This window comes from Lampetra planeri, chromosome 2 (assembly GCF_965212315.1).
Source record: "Lampetra planeri chromosome 2, kcLamPlan1.2.h2, whole genome shotgun sequence".
NCBI lineage: Eukaryota > Metazoa > Chordata > Hyperoartia > Petromyzontiformes > Petromyzontidae > Lampetra > Lampetra planeri.
Window position 1 is genome coordinate 23,165,341 of NC_136108.1, and position 20,489 is coordinate 23,185,829.

Here is a 20,489-nt window from a genome sequence, read left to right on the forward strand (position 1 = left end):
CTGAGCATCAATTGAGTACCCGGTGTGATGTGTAAAATTTAAACCACGAGGGAGACAAAGGCGGCCGGGCGTGGTCTTCATAGATGCTCGCTATAACAGCACTTGCCCCAAAAGTGTGTTAAAATTATACGGGGGATGTTTGTCTTTGATCAATTTTGAGTACATCATCTGCGAGTATATTTTCGGCATTGTGATACTACGATGGTACACGGCGTGTGTTTGCTATGGGATCGAACAGGAGGGGTCGCTCACGCACTTGCGCCTCCTGCTCGCTCGCGGCTTTAGCGTCTCACTGCCGAGACGCTCCCTCGCTGCCCAGAACCTAGCGTTTGTGTACCACCCTGCCGCCTGTAATAACACCTGCGGGATGAGATAGTGCTGAAGGTTGCTGGCCGCTGCTCCACTTGTTAAGGGTTAAGGTGCCTGGGCCGTCAACTCCCGAAGCTTGCCGGGCCCGCACCGTGCGCCGCAGCGCCGGGCCTGGGAGTGGAGGCTGCGGTGCTCATGGTACAAGTTAGCGGTGGTGGTGGTGCTGAGTTTGTTAAAGAAACGCCGGTCTGTCTGTCCCCTCGCCTGAATCTGCCAGTCAAACCACGGCACCTGCACGGTCTGTTCCGTGAAATTCCTGCCAGCAGCGAGCCTCCGGACACCTCAAGTGGCTTCGAAGTGCACCTAGCCTGGCACAAGCGCCGTGGTTGGGCGGCGGTAGTTGGTGGTGATAGTTGTGATCGTGTAGTTAGTTTAGTTATGGTGGTGGTTAGTGGTGGTATGAGTGTGCTAATTCGTAACGCGCAGGCCCTGGTGCCCGTGTCCCGCTCGCGTTTGCGGCGCGACGCGGAGCTGCTGCTGCGCGTGCTGCTTGTGACTGGCCGCTCGGCGCCTCCTCCACCACCTCCTCCTCCTAGTCGCCTCCTCCTCTCCGCACTCTGCGTCTCCTCGCCTCGCATCCGCAACCTCAACCTCCACTACCGCGGGGAAGACCGCGCCACTGATGTGCTGGCGTTCCCCTACGCGCAGGTGCCGCGCCGGGGAATCGTTCGTTCATGTTTGGTATTCTCGCCACATTGCCCGGGGTGGCGTCATATGTTGTGTACAATCAGGGTGTGATGTAATTCATTCATTCAAACCCCGCGTCTTGACGTTAACTTAACACTGGCTGAAAGAACGTCGCTCTCATTGGCCGTCAAAAGTGATTTCTGCTCAAATGAGTAAAGCTCATCTTCAGTAGACTCTCGATTATCCGCGTGCTGTTTCTCCGATTTGCGGATTAACCGCGCATTTGAGATTTTGACATGAATTAATAACTCATGGATTTTCCCTTAAGCCCAAATTAATAATAAAGTTATACATTGCTATTCTTGGAAATGTGTATTACAAGTCACGTGCTTAAACGAAACAAATATGAGCTCCGGTTATTACAAAATCCACGTGATCGCCTCCAGGAAAGTAGTTGCAGATCTTTACATCAGTAGGTGGAGTCTGATGTTGATTGGCGTGGCTCTGCGATCCACTTAGTGGGTGGACTCTTCTGCGGGGAAGCAGGAAAGTGTTATCACTGAGCACGCACATTGATCAGTCGATCGTTCGTTTTTGCACAGAGATCCGCAAAATTTTTTTATTTTTGAATTATCCGCGATTTTGAATTATCCGTGGCCGTCTTCCCTGTCAGCGCGGATTATCGATAGTCTACTGTATTTAACAGTCCTTCAGTGGCAGCCGTGGAATTACACGTTCACGTGGCAGGGGCGAGTCTGTAGCACAGCTGGCAGTTGACTCACCGCAAAAAGTGGAACTTATTTTTTATGACCCTCAACCCCCAGAGGGCTGATGGGCTGTCAACTTTGCAAACCATTCGGGTATGCCCGTAGGTCGTGGCTCCAGGGGTGCTGCTGGAAGCCGAGGACGGCACGGGCGACTCTCTGGGGGACGTGAACCTGGGGGATGTGTACCTGGGGGTGAGCTACATCCAGCAGAGCCTGCGTGCAGGAGAACGTTTTCATGACGCGCTCACGGTGAGCGAGGCTCCGGCCAGGCAGATTCCCCAAGCACGCCGAGCACCAGCTATGCGTGCTCACCACGTGGGCTCACGACAAGGACTCATCACACGCACTCACCATGACTCACGACGTGCACTCACAACCAGGACTCACAACGCGTGCTCACCACGAAGACTACCGTTAAGATTCATAGTTAGCTGTGGGTTAGTACGTTAAAGCCAATATTCAGCTATGGCTTCCGCCAACCAACAGAGTCAATCATATCAAGTACTGTAAGTACTTGAAGTGGTAGATGTATCCCTGAAAAGTGCCGTGTTATGCAAAAAACGCATTAAGAAAAAAAATTCCGATAAATAAAGTAACGATAAAGTTTGGCAAGATACAATACGATGTACAACGCACACCACGTATTTTCCCGGAGTTTCCTGCCAAGTTTTTGCAGTAAGGGGCAATGTTGCTGTTGTGTAATTCCAAATTTGGTAATTTGCAGTTAATTTCTCAGCATTTTGATGTTTAGCCAATACCAATGGAATGTTTGTCTTTTTAGCTATAGGGGAAAAAATGGAAAATGCATGCATAACAGGGGCAGAACATACAAACTCCACACAGAAGGCACCAGAGTCGAAAGTCAAATCCAGACGCTTCTTACTTTGAGGCGTGAGCGTCACCACTGGTGGAGGGGTAGCGCGTTCGTCACTTGTTGCAGAGTTTGTTGTTGAAGGATGGCGGTCACCCTGGTTAATACTGCAGTGTGGATTAACAAAAAAAACACCATGCACCGACCGTCTCCTGCACAGTGGAAGTCAAAGATCCCGTGATGTCATTCTAAAAACGCAGGTCATTGTCTGCCGGTGTCATCCAAAATTTGGCAAATAAGAAATAATGCATTACAAATTTCTCAAAGAAGATTAAAGAAAGTCACATCACCCCCATACTGTGAACACTTAGCAGGACGCTCCTGAAAGAGTTTGAGACTCAGTGAAGCTTTCCTGGCTTAACAAGCATTACACTAATATGTAGTAATCGTTAACTATTTGCGTGTGTAACGATGATTAGTATGTGTCGTGTTCCCTCGCAGGTGACTTTATTACATGGCATGTGCCATTTACTGGGCTACACCCATGATACCATGGCCGATTGGAAGCAGGTGAGGTACTGTGCATGTACATGAGACCAGGCTGGTGCTGCGTGTGCTCGCTGAGAGAACGTTAGTGGACGTTCTGTGCTACGCTGCCACTCAAGATCACGATGGCATAATAGCCAGAGTCACCAATGCCTCCAACACTCTCTAGCCTCCACCAGATCCCTCAGGTGAGGTCTGCTCTGACAGTATCTCACCATCTAGCCGTAGACTCAAAGAGACCCACATTCTCACATTGACCCACACAGCTGGCCTGACAGTCTCCCACCAACTGCTCTGCCTGTCTCGGCAATTGGCACTCCCCCATCCTGCGTTATCGTAACTACAACACTCAACTGCTATGTTCTCTTCCCGAATTGTGCAATTCTTCTCCTGGCTTCCTAGCATCTGGCTCAGTCACCTGGGATCCAATGCATGACAACTTTTTTCCTAGCTACCGAGGGTCCAGCTCTCTGATCCCTACCATAATGCAGATAGCCTTCCTGCCTCAAATACACTCAACCTTACCTTCTGTTCCAAAGTGGTTTTATAGCTAGCGCTTGCTACTCGTGGTGGACTCATGCCCATTGGCAGGCTAGGCCCCCCGAGTCACCTTGTGCCCCTACACTGCCACTGGGGGTGCCCTTTCACTTGTTTGAGATCACATGCACAACCCTCTGAAATGCCCTGGAGTAAAGTGAGGTTGCTACATCAATAACACATCGTGGTCAGTAATTGTTTTATTCACAGTAAGTGGCTTTTCGGTGATCTTGGAAAACGTGAAAGATGTCGATTCAGTCTCCTGGAATGGCAGTTGGGTGTGCACCACAGTTATTTGATCGGCAGGTCAGGTGCGGTGGGGTTATGTGTAGTTACTCGCAGAGCCGTCCCTCGGGTACGGCGAATCGGGACGATCGCCCAATGCGCCGCACTTTGGGGGGACACCCGCTTCGATGTCACGCTGTCAGATATAATACCTCCCGTTTAGTTTTAAGGCATCCGCTGGCCCAACACAGTGGGGTTTGCCCCGGGTCCCGTATCTCCCTATAGACGGCCCTGGTTACCTCCTATCTCTTCCAAAACGCCAGAACGTCCCAGAAGAACAGAGAAATACCCTCCAAATCGGTCTCTCGTGGAGGCCCTGCCGCCAGCAGTGACTGAGCAAGCAATTCTGTATCCGTCCTATCAACCATGGGCGGCAGGACTCGGGCACCTCGTGGAGATTGCATGTGTCCTTGTTTTGCATGGTTTTCCTCCGGGTCCTCTGCTTTCCTACCATATCTACAAAAAAAAGCACAATTTAATCGGTATTTGCTAAAAAAAATCCAATGCTGAAAATGTTCCTGAAAATTATTGAATTGGAATTATATGTTGCAACATGACTCCCTACAGTGGAAACTCAGCAGGACCCCCTGAAAAAGTCTTGAGATGAGCTGTGTAATAATAAAGCGGCAAATGTTGGCCATTGTGCTTGCAGATGTACGAGAAGGAGAGCGAGGTGCTGTTGGAATACGGCCGCATCACGGGCGTCACGCTCGCGCCTCTCACAGCTGGGACGTTCTGACTCCCACCGTCGAAACCTGCTCGAGCTGCGGGTGGCACAACATTGTACAGAGATGCCTCAAGAACCTTACCACGCTCTGCTATGTCAGCCTCACCACCTCTCCACGCTCTACCATGCCAGCCTCCGGACAATGACTTTGGCAACTACCTCGTTACCCTGGAAGCCCCTCTCGAACTTTTGGGATGGTGACGTGGCTCAGAGTTAGCAAGTTTGCCGCTTATTACAGAGGCTCGTAGTTACAATCCGGCAGGCCATCATTAATACTGCGGTGTGTGTATGAACCGTAAAATACCACTCCTCATCTGCTTCAGAGTGGACGGAAAAGATACCCTGTCGTAATTTGAGACGGGGAGGCCATTGTGTGCTGGCGTTTTGGTCCAAATTCGAAAAAATAACATACACACAGCAGCAACATCGCTCCCTACTATGAAGTGACCGCAGACTGAAACAGCAGCGCCTTCCCTTGTGATAGCCTTGCGCTGTAACAATGACAGCTTGAATACCAAATTGACGGTATGAATTTTTTTAAAATCAATTGCTGAGGACTGGCACAAATATCTATAATGGCAAGTGGCCAGCAACAAGCAGCACTATTGAAGGTCTAACAATTTGCATTCACGTTTGGAAGTCAATTGTAAATACTGAATACATTATGGACGATGCTGAACACATAAAACAAAGTAATCATGATTGTTCTGGGTTATGTTTTATTATTTTGTGTCGAACTCGATCCAAATCCATTGGAGGAGAGGGTCCTCGTGTATAAATATCTGGCAGTTCACCAGGAAACCTGATTCTGCTGATGTCAAAACTGGTATAAAACCGGTCCAGAGTTTATAATTTGCACTCCTGTAGTTTTCTGTAATTGTTGTTTTACTTGTTTACCTGCCCCTACTGGACCTCTGTGAAAAGAGCGTCATAGCTCATTGGATTCGTCCTGCGGAATCAATACAGATTATGATTCGTGCTTGTGTTGAACAAATGCTGCTGAAATAATGCACTCCCTGAAGGAGGCTGTGCCGCTGATGGGATGCGTCAAAGAATGCGTTTATTTTGTATGGAGGGAAGGATGTGTGTGGAGGCAGTGAGCTGTCTGCAGTTATTTTGTAATTGTCTACAACAACGCCAATGTATGTTTCAATGTTGCATTCCTTGGAATTTAGGAGCGTATCACAAACGCCTCCTGCTGCTAATCATCATCAGCCATGATTGATCCACTGCTGGATGAAGGCCTCCCCAAGTCGCCACCCAGGTGTTGACATGGGTGTGCGCCATGGTGGCGAGATGTGAACTCCCTCGCCTGGTGTGTAGGAGGTCGTTGGTTCAATCCCGACCCTGACGCGCCAGCTGTATATATTTGGAGTTTGCATGCCTCTCCCCGTGGTCGTGTGGATTTTTCGGTCCTCCGGTTTTCCCCTCCACATTTAGAATCAACATTCGTTTTCGTATTTGGCTACTATACATTTCCAAATGATCAGCCACTTCATTGAACTATCATTTTGGCCAGGTCACTTCTGAATAAGAGCAGCGCAGTGGGCCTTAAAAATCGTCCAAAATCGCGTGACGTCATTTATGGACAGCCCCTTTGTTTAATTTGCTTATATTTTTCAGTGTTGTTTACAATTCCTATACGTCGCACTCCTTTTGTGTTTTTGTATTGTTTGTTGTTCTAACGTTCTGACCTGCCCCCATACTGGACACCTGTTACGAAAAAAAGAGCTTTAGAGCTCATCGGATTCCTCCTGCGGTCTCAATACAAATTCCGATTCTTTACGTCTCAGTCGTTCGCGGCAAGCGGGTAAATGACCGCGGACCCTCAGGGGACTTTTCCGCGGTCAAACGAATCGCTGGAGTCGATTCACCGCCCCCCACCTCTCGTGCGTGGAGCCCCGGCCAACAGCGAACAACGCGTATCGAAGTCGCCGTGTAACGGAGAGACAGCGCCGCACGTGTTGTACTGAGCAAGAGTGTGGGGTGGGGGGGAGAGAAGCAGAAAGGTGACCTGCAGTGTAAGTGTACGAGGTGAGTGAGCGAGTGTAGTGGATGGGGTGAGCCAGTGTGCGTGGGTGGGTGAGTGGTTGGGTGAGCCATTGTGTGGGTGAGTGGCTGGGTGAGCCAGTGTGTGGGTGAGTGGCTGGGTGAGCCAGTGTGTGGGTGAGTGGCTGCGTGAGCCAGTGTGTGGGTGAGTGGCTGCGTGAGCCAGTGTGTGGGTGAGTGGTAGGGTGAGCCAGTGTGTGGGTGAGTGGTAGGGTGAGCCAATGTGTGTGTGGGTGAGTGGTAGGGTGAGCCAGTGTGTGGGTGAGTGGTAGGGTGAGCCAGTGTGTGGGTGAGTGGTAGGGTGAGCCAGTGTGTGGGTGAGTGGTAGGGTGAGCCAGTGTGTGGGTGAGTGGTAGGTTGAGCCAGTGTGTGGGTGAGTGGTAGGGTGAGCCAGTGTGTGGGTGAGTGGTAGGGTGAGCCAGTGTGTGGGTGAGTGGTAGGGTGAGCCAGTGTGTGGGTGAGTGGCTGGGTGAGCCAGTGTGTGGGTGAGTGGCTGGGTGAGCCAGTGTGTGGGTGAGTGGTAGGGTGAGCCAGTGTGTGGGTGAGTGGTAGGGTGAGCCAATGTGTGTGTGGGTGAGTGGTAGGGTGAGCCAGTGTGTGTGGGTGAGTGGTAGGGTGAGCCAGTGTGTGGGTGAGTGGTTGGGTGAGCCAGTGTGTGGGTGAGTGGTAGGGTGAGCCAGTGTGTGGGTGAGTGGTAGGGTGAGCCAGTGTGTGGGTGAGTGGTAGGGTGAGCCAGTGTGTGGGTGAGTGGTAGGGTGAGCCAGTGTGTGGGTGAGTGGTAGGGTGAGCCAGTGTGTGTGGGTGAGTGGTTTGGTGAGCCAGTATGTGGGTGAGTGGTAGGGTGAGGCAGTGTGTGGGTGAGTGGTAGGGTGAGGCAGTGTGTGGGTGAGTGGTATGGTGAGCCAGTGTGTGGGTGAGTGGTATGGTGAGCCAGTGTGTGGGTGAGTGGTAGGGTGAGCCAGTGTGTGGGTGAGTGGTTTGGTGAGCCAGTGGGTGGGTCGGTGAGTGGGTGTGGTGTTGTGACCTTCAGTGTGGTGCTTGAATAATTTGGTGAGTGAGCCGAGGCTGCGGTGGCCGGCCATGCGGGATACGTGACCCAGCCACAGCATGCTGCCTAAGCAGCTTCCGTTTGACCGGATCTAGGGGGGCTAAACGGGCTAGATAGAGAAGAGATGGAGTGATGTGGTACAGGAGGATATGGAGCTGAGTGGACTTGTCGATGACTGGTACCAGCGGTGTCAAGATCGGCCTTTGGAGGTGGAGGCTCGTGAAGGACGCTGCTACTGGGCAAGTTGGAGGCAGTCGCCCTCCAACAACAACGGAGGGCGGAGGAGCGACGCTCACAACGAGCGGAGCGCGTGGCAGCTAAAAAGCAGAAAGTTGGCACAGTAGGGGGCACGCGTGGTGCATCTGCCATTCATCAGTCAATCAACCCATGGCACCTGGCTCTGTTTCGTGACCTTCCTCAAAGTGCACCTAGCTTGGCACAAGCGCCGTTGTGGCGTTCACCGAGTGTGTTGTGACCTGCAGGGGTGAGTGGGAGAAATGCGTGGGAGAGTGCTGTTGTGACTTGCGAGTCCGTCTGGTGAACGCGAGTCCTCCAACCTCTTTGGCCACACTAAATCAGGGCAGTCGACCGAAACGTTGGCGGCTAGGCGAAACGTCGTATGCTAGTATTTAATTTATTATTTTATCTTTATACGTGACTTTACCGAAAGAACCAAAGAGTAATTCCTGCAGTCACGAAAGCTCCAAATTAAGATCGCTATTTTGATGTTTACATCCGAGAGAATCGATTCCAAAAACGCGCAACCACCGATTCGGAGACTCGGGAGAATCGATACGCGGAAACGCGAGAAGGTCAATAATCGCCGGTGTGAATGGGCGCGGACCCTGAGCGTGAGACTCAAGAGTGAGAGACTCAGGGATGTTGTGAGTGGGATGTTGTGAGTGAGATGTTTAGTTCAGGGTTTGGTTCTCGAACGCGTTGGTGAGATGAGCCGAGCACGAGTCCATGCCACCAATTCGCCTCCTCTCGCCGTTTTGCCTTTCAGAGAATGTGCGATGGAGCAATCCCTGGCACTCGCATCAGGTTTGGTGAACACCTCGCAGTATTTACACATTTGAGTTGATCGTTGTGTTTATTTTTACTGTTATCCCATTTTACCCAAGAAAGCCTCTCAGTCAGTGTTTTTCATTAGGGTCCTGCCAGGTTTTCGCGGAAGTAGGTGATGTTACTGCTGCTGCTGTGTAATCTTAATTAAGTAATGTGCAGCGTAATTTATTCAGCATTTGGATTTCTTTGGCCAATACCAGTTAGTCTTTGTTTTTGCTTTTGGAGGACACCCATGCAGAACAGGGGTAAAACATACAGACTCTAATTAGGTAGCAACCCTAATTGAAATATAAGTTCAAATGCCAGACTCAAGAACATCCTATGTGGGCAGAACAATGGCGTGTGACCTGCATTTGCAATTAATAGCTAGCGAAATTATTATCACTGCGTTGTTTGCCCAGGAATAAAGCCTGACTGAATCTCAAGAATCGTTTTAGGAGGGTCCTGCCAAGTGCTGCTGCTGTGTAATCCCGATTGAGTAATTTGCAGTGCAATTTTAAGTATTGGGTTATTTGGTTAATTATAGTTACATAGTGTGGTTTTTTTTTGCTATGGTAGGGAACCAGAGAATCCGGAGGAAACCCACTCAGAACAGGGGGGAGAACATACATATTCCACGCATACAGGCTCCCAAGTCGGGAATCGAACCCAGGTACTTCTTCCTGCGATGCGTGACGCGCCACCCAGAGCCGTCGATAGGGTACAGTGAATCAGGGTGACTTCCCCGGGCCCCGCGCTTTGGGGGCCCCCGCGCTTTGGGGGCCCCCGCGCTTTGACGTCACACTGCCAGATGTAATTCTTCCCGTTTAGTTTGAAGGCATCCGGGGGGCCCACACAGTGGGGTTTGCCACGGGCCCCGCACCCCACACCCCCCCTATAGACGGCCCTGGTTACCTCCCATCTCTTCCAAAATGCCTGAACGGCCCGGAAAAGCAGAGCAATACCCTCCAGAGCGGTCTCTCATGGAGTCCCTGGCGCCAGCAGTGACCATTAGCAAGCCGTTCCGTATCCGATCTATCAATGTGGGCGGCAGGGCGGCGGCGGTGGCGGAGTGGTAATGCTCGTGCCTCACAGCAAGAAGGTTTGAGTCCTGACTCGGGCGCCTCGTGGAGATTGCATGTGTCCTTGTGTTGCATGGCTTTTCTCCGGGTCCGCCACTTTCCTCCCATATCTACCACCCTGCCGCCCTTTGCGTTCCTCCTACCCCTTCCCGTCAGAGCATGCCGCTCGGTGAGCCACATGTGTAGAAGCATCAGAATCATGTGACCCGATGTTAATTCAGAGGGAATGAGAACCCTGGTGGTGATGCGGCTCAAGTGGCCTGCTTGTTGCAGGGAAGAAGTTCATGGATCTAACCCAGCAGACCGCCCAGACTATCACTGCGGTGTGTGTGGTGTTAACCGTAAACTACTACGCGCTGTTAATCGTAAACTACTACGCGCTGTCTCCTTCTCAGTGAACGTTGACATTCAAATCAAGTAAGGCCATCGTGTGCCAGCGTCGTGGTCAAAACTTGCCAAATTTGCTAATTCCTGTTCGTGGGATGTTGATTAACTGTGAATAACCCAAATAATAATAGATATCCATTGTAATTTATATAACAACATTAAACCCCCCTCTGGGCTTCGCATTTGATCGGCTCACAGTGAAGTTATCACATTTATCTCTATTTTTAAGACCGAAACAGGAGGATTTATCCACAATTCTGGCTATCACCTGATGAGCATTGTTGTAATTACCGGCGAAACGTCATACTCGAATTGTAAATGTTGTAGGTTTAATCTCTCCAACACACCAGTGTGCTGAACTAATAACTACTTGGCATATTTTGTTTACGTGCCAAATTTTACTAATTGGCTGTCGGGTGGTGGCGGGTTTAATGACACATTTATATTCACGCGATCTAACTGAAAAAAAAACCTCATGGATAACACACGGTAGTAATCATCACTTCCTTCTGTGAAACTACTACATACGTCGTGAAACGGAGCGCCTTTTGTCGTGATAGCCTCGTGCTCTAGGAATGGCGCCAGCCGTCGACTGTAGTAGGTTGTCAGAACCATGATTGTTGACGGTGATGAGTGGTCTTCACTTGCAGGCACGGAGCGGGAAGCGCGTGGGGCGGACTCATGTTTACCTGGAGCAGTGAGCGTCAAGCAGGAGTGCGAAGAGACGCCGAGCATTGGGACGTGGATGGGGAAAGGTGAGGAGGCGGGTGAGTCATGGCATTGTGGTGACAAAGGCATGGAAGGGGGCTCGCTCATTGTGGGGAGCGGTGGCGCAGTGGTAAGCGCTGCGTTCTGAACCTAACGACCCAAATTTGATTCCCCCTCACGGTCACCAACACCAGTGACGACTATCTGAACCAGTCCTGGGCCTCGCATAGGTTGACTCAGCCACAAATGAGTACCTGGTACGATGAGTAAACATCACCACTGGGGAGAAAAAGGCGGCTGGGCGTGGTGCTGACGACAAACCCCCTCGTGTACTATGCCGGCCTTCATGGGTGCTCGAAAACAGCACTTGCCAAAAAAGTCTGCTTAGGCTATATGGGGGATCTTTGTCTTTGGAGCCAGTTGAGCCTATCATAGGTCGATTCAGCCTTAAATTAGTATCTGGTTTGGTGTGGTGTGTACACATCCACATTTGGGGGACAAAGGCCTCAATAGGGGTGCCGCGGTGGCGAGATGTTAACTATCTACAGGTCATGAGTTTGATCTGACCATGACGTCTGTATATTTGAAAATTGCATGTTCTCCCCGTGGTTGCATATTTAGAAACATGCGTTTTAGGGTAGGTAGTTGGCTGCTATATATTTTCATTTAATGATAAGCCACTTCCTTGAGCTATCATTTGTGGCCAGGTCGCTTCTGAACAAGAGCTATATAACTGAGTAGGTCTTACCTGGTAAAATAAAACCTAGTTTTAATAGTTTAGGTGCTCATTCACAGCACTTTCCCTAATGGTCTGTTGAAGGCTATACGGTGGATCTTTGTCTTTGTGATGTCAGGTAAGGCAGGGGACCTCTAGAACATCGTTGTGTTTTGTGTGAAGCCTTGAATTTTTCATTTTTATTTGCAGAATATATGGTGTCTGTATCAGAAAAAAGTTGGTTCTTACATTCAAATTAATGATGAATAATATCGAGTCATGTTTGATCTAGAGTCGTGTTTGACACACAGTTGAGAATTCAAGATGCGATTGACAGATAGCCAAATAGGCGAATAGCAAATTCATGAATAACGAGGGAATACAAATTTTAGCACGGTTGGCTACGTATGATGCGAAAGAAGTTCAACATATAATGCCAGTAACATTGTGTGTTTTTGTTTCAGTTATGGGAGTAAACCGGAGGTCCCGGAGGAAACCCATGCAGAACAGGGGGAGAACTTACAGACTTCTCACAGAACGGCGCCCAAGTCGGGAATCGAACTCGGGGGATTCTTGCTGTGAGACACAACAAGCGCTGCCCCACCACCCTGCCGCTCCATGTGTTGGTGAGTTTCAAGTCAAGACACGCGATTTGATGCACAGTAATTCCTCGTTTAATGCAGTAATAGATGTGTTCCATGAAAAGTGCCGCGTTAAGCGAAAACAGTTTCCCCATAAAAAATGTGACGATAAAGTTCGACAAGATATGATGTACTACACGCATGCGGTGAGATGGTGCGAAAAATACTGGGGTATACTCTTTGGGTCTTTCGGTAAAGTCACATAGATAGAAAAATAAATAAAAATCACGACGTTTCGATCGCAACACGAGCAATCGTCTTCAGGTGAAAAAATACAGCAGGCGGACTGCTGAGGCAGGAAGAAATATATATAACTGGGGTATGTCGATGCGTTAATGTATAATTTCACATACTGTATCATGGTACCGCTCAGCCGCACTGCTCAAGAAAGTTCATCGTAAACCGCTCAGAAACCGCGGAATAACAGCGCGCATTGTGCATTATAACAGGTCGCCTTCCGCTTTATAACGGGGTGCGCGTTCCACGTTATAACTGGCGCGTTCCACGTTATGACGGGGAGTCTTCCACGTTCTAATGGAGTGCGTGTTCCGCGTTTTAATGGTGCGTGTTCTGCGTTGTGTGAAAAGTGTTCCCTGATGGAAGAACCGCGTTATAGCGACAATGCGTTGTGTAAACCCCACGAGCTAAGAGAGGACTTGGCGTAATCGCGTGAGCACTCCAGCTCTCTCCGTGTCTCTCAGGGACGCTTTCCTATGTAACGAGCGTCAATCACAATAAAGAATATTAACGAGATATGCACAGCATTGGCTAAATCCAGCTCCGCAAGCAAATGTGATTTGTAACTTTGAACATGACCCGTGTATCAATAGTTACATTTTGAGGGACTGTGTGTTGTCTTGATGTGGTCTAGGACTGTTGTTGTTTTGCTGCCTTGCCCAAGTTTACATTTTGTGTTGATGAATCGGAAGGAATGCATGTGCTTGTGCAATTTGTAAAAATATAGACAGTCCTCGCGATACGAACATCCGTCTTACAAACATTGGCACTTACAAACGAACCGCCATACGATGTTATGATTTTTAACCATCCGACTTGCGAATGTTCGGTTATACTTTGAACTGATCCGTAAAACTATTTTGTTCGGTGGAGTGATCCTCCAGGACTCAAGGTAAGTGAAAATAAAACAGATATATAATTTTTTATGTTACTGCATTTTATTTTATTTACAATATTTAAAAACCCTTGAATATCGGTGGAGTTACGTTCTTGTAAAGTGCCGTAAACGCCCAAACCGCTTTATTCAATACTTAAGCCTTACCTAAATAATAGGGTTAGGTACACGGCAACCAAAAATAGACATCACAATTGATATAAGTACTGTAATGCAAATGAAATAAAAACGATATAATTGTAATAAACATGTAATAGTATAAATACTAAATATATGCTGTACTTGCCGATGATGATCCAACATGGGTGTGTGTGTTTGTCCGTGAGTGGGGAACGGTAGCGAAGCAGTTAGCGCGAACCCGGCGATCCGAGTTTGATTCCAGCTTAAGCCCAACACCAGTGATGATTATCTGAATCGGGGAGGCCCAGGACCCATTATTATCTGAATCGGTCCTGGACTTCCGCTAGGTCGACTCGGCTTCAAATGGTTACCTGGTGCAATGTGTAAACATCGCCAATGAGGAGACAAAGGCGGCCGGGCGTGGTGCTGGCTACCCACCCGCTTGTGCCATGCCGGCCTTCATAGGTGCTCACTAACAGCACTTGTCCCAACAGTTTGTTAATAGGTTATTCAGGGGATGTTTACCTCTGTCCGCGAATGCTTGCACGGCAAAGGTTGAGGTGTCACTGAGTGCCTCGCGTCCCTCGCCTGCCCTACACCACAGTATCAGTCACACAACACCATCACTCGAGAAGCGTCTCGAGTAATACTTCCGTGTACAGTATATCCGCGAAAGGCTAAAACGAACCACCGAAATAGCTAAATTTGGTTTCCATAGAGGTTGCCCGCGATAGGTTGAAATTGTAAACGATAAGCCCACGATATTAAGTATTGTATATAAATGTACAAAATACATTTTTATTTATGAGTTTTACAATGCTTCCCTTTCCTATTTAACCATAACACATTTTATAACACTGACCTTGTATACAATTCAATATTTAGTTCAAAGATACAAAAACATCGACTTATGAATGGGTTCCAGGAACGTAACCCATCCATAAGTCGATGACTGCCTGTATAATGGATTTTTATTTAGTTATAATAACTTCTTTACGTTTTCTCTACTTTGTGCTCATATCGATTTTCGTATTTGTTGTTGTAACTCAATTGACACCCCAGCTCCTACTGGACGGCTGGAATAGAGCTTCATATCTCGTTGGATTTTCTGAATAAAGATTCTGATCCTGATTCTTCCCCGCAGCAGAGACGGCGGACGGCACCGGACAACGGCAGAAGCCATTCCAGTGCTTCCTGTGCCCCTACAACACCGACCACCGGAGCAACCTGCAGCGCCACCTGAAGACGCACACGGGCGAGCGGCCATACGTCTGCCGCGAGTGCGGCAAGGCCTTCACACAGTCGAGCAACCTGCGCAAGCACCGGCGCACGCACTCGGGAGAGAGGCCCTATGCGTGCATCGAGTGCGGGAAGGCCTTTGCGTACCGGCACACGCTGCGGGGCCACGCGCGCACCCACTCAGGCGAGCGGCCGCACGCCTGCAGCGAGTGCGGAAAGACATTCGCCGACGTCACGAACCTCAAGAGGCACGAGCGGACTCACACGACAGGGGCAGCGAGTGCTGAGGCGCCGCGCGGTCGCGACCGAGGGCTTCTCGAGCCATGCCGGTGGACGAAGCGACGAGAAGTCATGGCAGAGACCACCCGGACGGCGGAGGAGAAGCCGCACGCTTGCTTTTCCTGCGGCGAAGGGTTCTGCCGCCCAGCCGAGTTTACGCGACATGCCGAGCGTCGCCTACCGGAGGGGCCCGGCGAGGAGGGCTGTGCCGCGGACGCCTCGGACAACGACGTTGACGGCTCGACGGGCGAGGTCGGGGCCTCGGCGGGCCCGTCTGTTGCTCCGCGGGCTGGGGCCAAGCCGCATGTTTGCTGTGAGTGCACCAAGTCGTTCGCCGACGCGTTGGGCCTGCGCCGGCACGGGCGGACGCACGCAGGCCACAGGCTGCACGTTTGCGCAGCCTGCGGGAAGTCGTTCTCCCAGTCGGGCAACTTGCGGGCGCATGAGCGCACGCACACCGGTGGCAGACCGCACGCGTGCCGGGAGTGCGGCCGTGCGTTCTCCTACATGCACGCGCTGCGGCGTCACGCGCGCTCAGCGCACGCCACCGAGCGACCGCACCGTTGCACCGAGTGTGGAAAGGCCTTCTCTGACTTCTCCTACCTCAAGACACACCGGCGCTACCATGCTGGCGAGAAGCCGCACCGCTGCACACTGTGCGGCAAGTCCTTCGTGCAGCTGGGCGATCTGCGCAGGCATGAGAAGATCCATGCGAGGACGGAGACGTGCAAGTGACAGGGGCGCTGTAAGATGATACAATCAGATACCCCACGAAATAACCCATCAGCCCATACATGGAAGAAAGTAGGTGTGGTGTTGCCCATAAGGGTGTCTTCCAATATATGAGAGAAAGTAGGCGTGGCGTTGCCTGTTGGGATATGTATCTGCCATATATGGGAGAAAGTAGATGTGGCATTGCCTGTTGGGACATATCTGTCCATCATGGGAGAAAGTAGGTGTGGCGTTGCTTGTAGGGGTGTCTCTTCACATATTTGGGAGACGGTCGGCATGGTATTGCCCGTAGGGTCGTGTTTCCCCTCATATATGGGAGAAAGTAGTCATGGCGTTGCCTGTTGGGACCTGCCTCTGTCCATATATGGGAGAAAGTAGGCGTGGTGTTCCCCGTAAGGGCATGTCTATTACCACATATGGGAGAAAGTAGGAGTGACGTTGCCCGTAGGGACGTGTCTTTTCCCATATATGGACTTGTGGAATCTGAATCAAGGTGTCTTTTGTATTTATTCTGTTTACAGTAGATCCAAGAGCCATGTGAGAGTATCAATTCATCCAGGGTTAATCACTGTCGATTAATTGGCATGTGATTTATGGATCGAGTATTCCCATGAGTTAGTATGTGAAAGGCCCCCTTTTTTTGATTGGTTAATATCTGCACGATGAGTGATTGGTTCGCAGTCAGTTTTTATTGGATTGTGGCGGAGGCTGGGTGTCCATGCGTGGGATGAGAGCGAGCACGTTATGAGTGTGCGCATGGATTTTTGCAAAGTGTGTCTGATTGAGTTTATTCCTTTTGTAACAAGTAAAGGTTTTAAATGTAGCTTTGTTGTGGAATCGTATCTCGTGACACTTTATTATTTTAACATTAGAATCCGAATATGTATCCTGGAAAATGAATCAGATGAGCTATGAAGCTCTTTTTCAAAGATACCCAGTAGGGGCTGGCAGGTCAGCGAGTTACAACATTAATTAATTCATCATGCATAGTCAGCGAAGGACCGTTGCGCCAAACATGTGACCTCTTGTGACAGTATTCACATAAACTGCTTTGGCTGCCATAAACCGGTGTCTCAATTAATTTGTTTAATCCATGGATCACGGGAAGCGACCACGGGGGTGGTGCCATTCCTTTGAGAGTCGCAGTCTACTTCGAAAGTCAACCGCCAACTTAAGTGCATGATTTGCTGAAGTTTGCACATCCAGATGGGCAACGTGTTCAAAAAGTGACAGCCGTGTCACTATATGCATGTGGAAGGACTGCAGCCAATCCAAATCAGCTTGAATTTCCAGGCCTCCGCACGATACAACGAAACTGATTAAACAGCACTGCCCAGATTTAAACATTTCTGGGACCAAATGCGGTTCAGACCATTATTCCTGAGGCCAAACCTATCCGGCACATGACATCAGGTCTACATTATCCATCAGTTGTCTGTACAGATCCCAGGTAGAGAAATGCATCCACTGCTTCGACAGCGTTGCCTTTGATTATGCAGAGTGCTGGAGGTCTGCAGCCTAAGTTCTGGACTTTTGTTTTCTTCCACGAAACAGTGACATTTTTCATGGATGGTTGTGGAAATGGTGGAGGACTGGTGTAAATGTTTAGGGTTCTGCACAAACAAGGCTGCATTATTAGCATAGTCGAGGTCAATTAAGTGGTGCCGGCCAATCCTGACTCCAAGGTCATGGGTCATCTTTTCAACGATCCAGTCGATCGCCTGACAGAAGAACGCCGGTGCAAGAATGCATCCTTGACATACTCCAGATGTGGTCTCGAATTATAGTGAAAGTCCAGACCCGACACGAACATTTGCACATGTGCCTGCATGCAGATCCTTCACAAGGTCCAGGAGGATGCCAGGGACCCCAATTCCAATCAAGGCAGACCAGAGAGCCAATCAATACACTGAGTCAAAAGCTGCCTTCATATCAATGTAAATGACATGCCGTGGGTGGTCGAACTCACGGTGCAGTTCTGGGAAAAGGAGGAATCCACACAGCGTTCATCTTAGATTGACCAAGCTGTGAATACTGATTTCTGTGGGCGACGGTGTTTTGTTAGGAGTGTGGTTGCAGCTTTCCCAGAAGTACATGTGAAAAAACCCTTCCCGGTACTGAAAGTACGGATATAGGTCTATAATTGATGCATGTTGTACGGGATGCTTTCCCTTTGAACAGAGAAACAATTATACTGTCTCTCCCTTGCTGGACATCCAGACCTTGATTAAGAACCCTCTGCTGATAGGATGCAAATCACCTTTCAATAGTTATGGAGGAACAGTTGTGGAGAAATAAAATAACATCTAAATGTTTGGAGTGCAAAATAGAGTAAAGGTAAGCAAGTCACTCCAAATAAATACATTTAAAGTAAATAAGTACAAATGCATAACTACCCAGGAAAGCCTTGCTGAGGAGGGTCGTGCCTGGTTTTCACAGTAGGGGGCGATGCTGCTGCTGTAGGTAATCCCAGTCTATTACGTGCAGCTGCAATTATAGGCCGCTGTACGTGAGTTGTATCGTTCAGTTTCGTTCCGACAAACGGGGCACTACTTTTTCTTTTGCTCAATATGTTCAACGTTAATAAAAGGTATCCAAGCAAAAAGTTATCCACGCATTATCCTGCAGTTAATGAGAAAAGTGTAATTTATTGGCGCACTATATTGACTGCGTATTGAGACATATAAAACTGTTGAGCTAGATTTTCAACCAATCAGCATCGAAAATGTAAGTAGGTCAGAGCCAAAATCAAGCCAATATCACTACGCACATGTGCACATGGAGGAGGACTTAAGCAGCGCAGCTTCATCTGATAGCGGCGATCAAGCTCGATTAACACCCGTAAAGTTTATTCTTCATGTCGGAAAAGATGGTGGGAAAGGTCCGCAGCCCTTTACTGAAGTCCGATGGAAAAAAATCAAGCAATGTGCGAAGGAATGGCTCAAAACGTCGGACACTACGGAGCTAGCTATTGCTAATAAACATGTTGCCCTCCTGGACAAACCGGTCTCTGATGTCCCAACAAACTACGAGTTTCACCCGGCCTGCTATCGGCGTTTTAAAGACAAAAAACGCTTGACTTGTGCACTAAAGCGTCAAGATAAGACTGAACGGTTGAAAAGACTTGTAACCCCGGTTGAAAGCTCTGAAACAGTTTTGCCAAAGAGGCTGCGTTCCAAGTACAGCTTGATGAAGGTTACCCCTACCACAACAACCACTTCTTCAAAGCCATCAACAAGCCAGCACGTTCTGCCTAAATTGTGCATAATTTGCTAAATGTTTGATCGGTTTATTACAATCAACAGAAAGCGCCAGCTTGACAAGTTGGTGCAGTCTGAGACAGAAAATGCAGGTATGTTTACTCACTTGAATTGAATGTTATGCAAGCTAATATATTGCCAACTGGGTTTATAATTTATTCTTCATACCTTTAATATAGGACTTCTTCGTGAGGCAGCTCAAATGAAATCAGATGAGAGCATTCTGACACACATTCGTGGGAAAGACTGCATTGCAATCGAGGTCCGATACCACAAATCCTGCTATCGAGATTACACAAGATTTCTCAGCAAAACTGAAAAAACAGGTAGGTACAAAAAAATGTTTGTTCACAAATCTGTGGGGTCACTCCAATTACATTTACATATTGCGTGTGAATGCAATGTAATTCCATAATCAAATTATTTATCTATAGAAGGTAGGGCTTTAAATATACATGTCCTATCTAATGCTCTTGGTGACTTCACATTTTTCTATACATACAAAAGGACCAAGACTATTTCAAATAAAATTTCAGTGACATCTGATATTCAAATTTAATTAATTACTTGTTTATTTGGTCGTGACAATGCATGTTCATTAATCTCTTACCCCCTGCCTGAACCGAGTGCATTTTTTCCATTTTGGCTTTACCCAAATCTAAAATCTCAACTGGAGAGCAACAGTGTAATGCCTAAAAAAACATAGAAACCAAGGCACTCTCAGCGTAATGCCTCATTTGAAAGCTATGACCTACTAAAGTGATTGTAACTTTGTTGTCACATTGTTGCCGCGTTTTTGTCACATTTTTGTTGCGTTTTCGTCACGTTTTTGTCACTTTTTTGTGGCCTTTTGTCATGTTTTTGTCGTTTTTTTGTTGCTTTTTCATTGCTTATTTTCATTGCTTTTTTGTCATGTTTTGCCTTGTTTTTGTCACTTTTTTGCTGCGTTTTCATCCTGTTTTTCGTCGTTATTTTGATGCTTTTTTTTAAGCTTTTATGTTTTGGGTTGCCAAACTGGAGAAAATGTGCTCGGTTCAGGTGGGGGTTAAGAGGTTAACATACATCAGACTCATGCATGTAAACACGCCACACGGATTGTATTCATGGACTAATTTGCATCTGTTTACCCGCACTCAGACTCTAAAACACACAAACTCATTCATCCTGACATATTGTACATGTTTTCATTTGCCTATCAGAGAATAGTTGCTTTGCAGGTGACTCATTATGACTTTCTGTTTTCCTATATCAGAGCACGTTACTCAACTGTCCTGCAGTATCAGAGAGGCTACAGAGCATTCTGAAAAACAGTGATTGAGGATCGCCTTATCGAGAAGCAAGAAATTCTCCGGATGATGAGGCTTGTGCAGTTGTTTTGTAA

General features: G+C 48.5%; 2 protein-coding genes across 8 annotated transcripts; both read left to right on the top strand.

The window, feature by feature from the left end:
• The first annotated feature begins 219 nt into the window (after positions 1-219).
• YBEY (ybeY metalloendoribonuclease) lies at positions 220-5,371 on the top strand. Its single transcript, XM_078610819.1, has 4 exons — positions 220-1,017; positions 1,869-2,012; positions 3,076-3,144; positions 4,595-5,371. Exons 1-4 carry the CDS (start codon positions 505-507, stop codon positions 4,679-4,681), a joined length of 813 nt encoding a protein of 270 aa, XP_078466945.1. The 5' UTR covers positions 220-504; the 3' UTR covers positions 4,682-5,371.
• A 467-nt stretch (positions 5,372-5,838) lies between these two features.
• LOC144730158 (uncharacterized) lies at positions 5,839-20,489 on the top strand. 7 transcript variants are annotated; one of them, XM_078610799.1, is made up of 5 exons: positions 5,839-6,703; positions 8,773-8,810; positions 10,933-11,049; positions 12,170-12,331; positions 14,743-18,457. In XM_078610799.1, the coding sequence occupies exons 2-5, from the start codon at positions 8,783-8,785 to the stop codon at positions 15,849-15,851; spliced, it is 1,416 nt and encodes a 471-aa protein (XP_078466925.1). In that variant the 5' UTR covers positions 5,839-6,703; positions 8,773-8,782; the 3' UTR covers positions 15,852-18,457. The 7 variants fall into 7 exon arrangements, with proteins under 7 accessions (XP_078466925.1, XP_078466934.1, XP_078466887.1 ...); XM_078610808.1 differs by having other exon boundaries at positions 5,839-6,690; XM_078610761.1 differs by lacking the exon at positions 5,839-6,703 and adding an exon at positions 9,393-9,486 and having other exon boundaries at positions 6,713-8,810; positions 14,743-20,489.

Bases quoted from the DNA above. Each gene is read 5' to 3' on its own strand.
- YBEY (XM_078610819.1), top strand. From the start codon at position 505: ATGGTACAAGTTAGCGGTGGTGGTGGTGCTGAGTTTGTTAAAGAAACG. The intron at 1,018-1,868 runs GTGCCGCGCCGG...GTATGCCCGTAG, and splicing joins TGGCGTTCCCCTACGCGCAG to GTCGTGGCTCCAGGGGTGCT. The intron at 2,013-3,075 runs GTGAGCGAGGCT...GTTCCCTCGCAG, and splicing joins GTTTTCATGACGCGCTCACG to GTGACTTTATTACATGGCAT.
- LOC144730158 (XM_078610761.1), top strand. From the start codon at position 8,733: ATGCCACCAATTCGCCTCCTCTCGCCGTTTTGCCTTTCAGAGAATGTG. The intron at 8,811-9,392 runs GTTTGGTGAACA...TTGCTATGGTAG, and splicing joins ATCCCTGGCACTCGCATCAG to GGAACCAGAGAATCCGGAGG. The intron at 9,487-10,932 runs GTACTTCTTCCT...CTTCACTTGCAG, and splicing joins AAGTCGGGAATCGAACCCAG to GCACGGAGCGGGAAGCGCGT.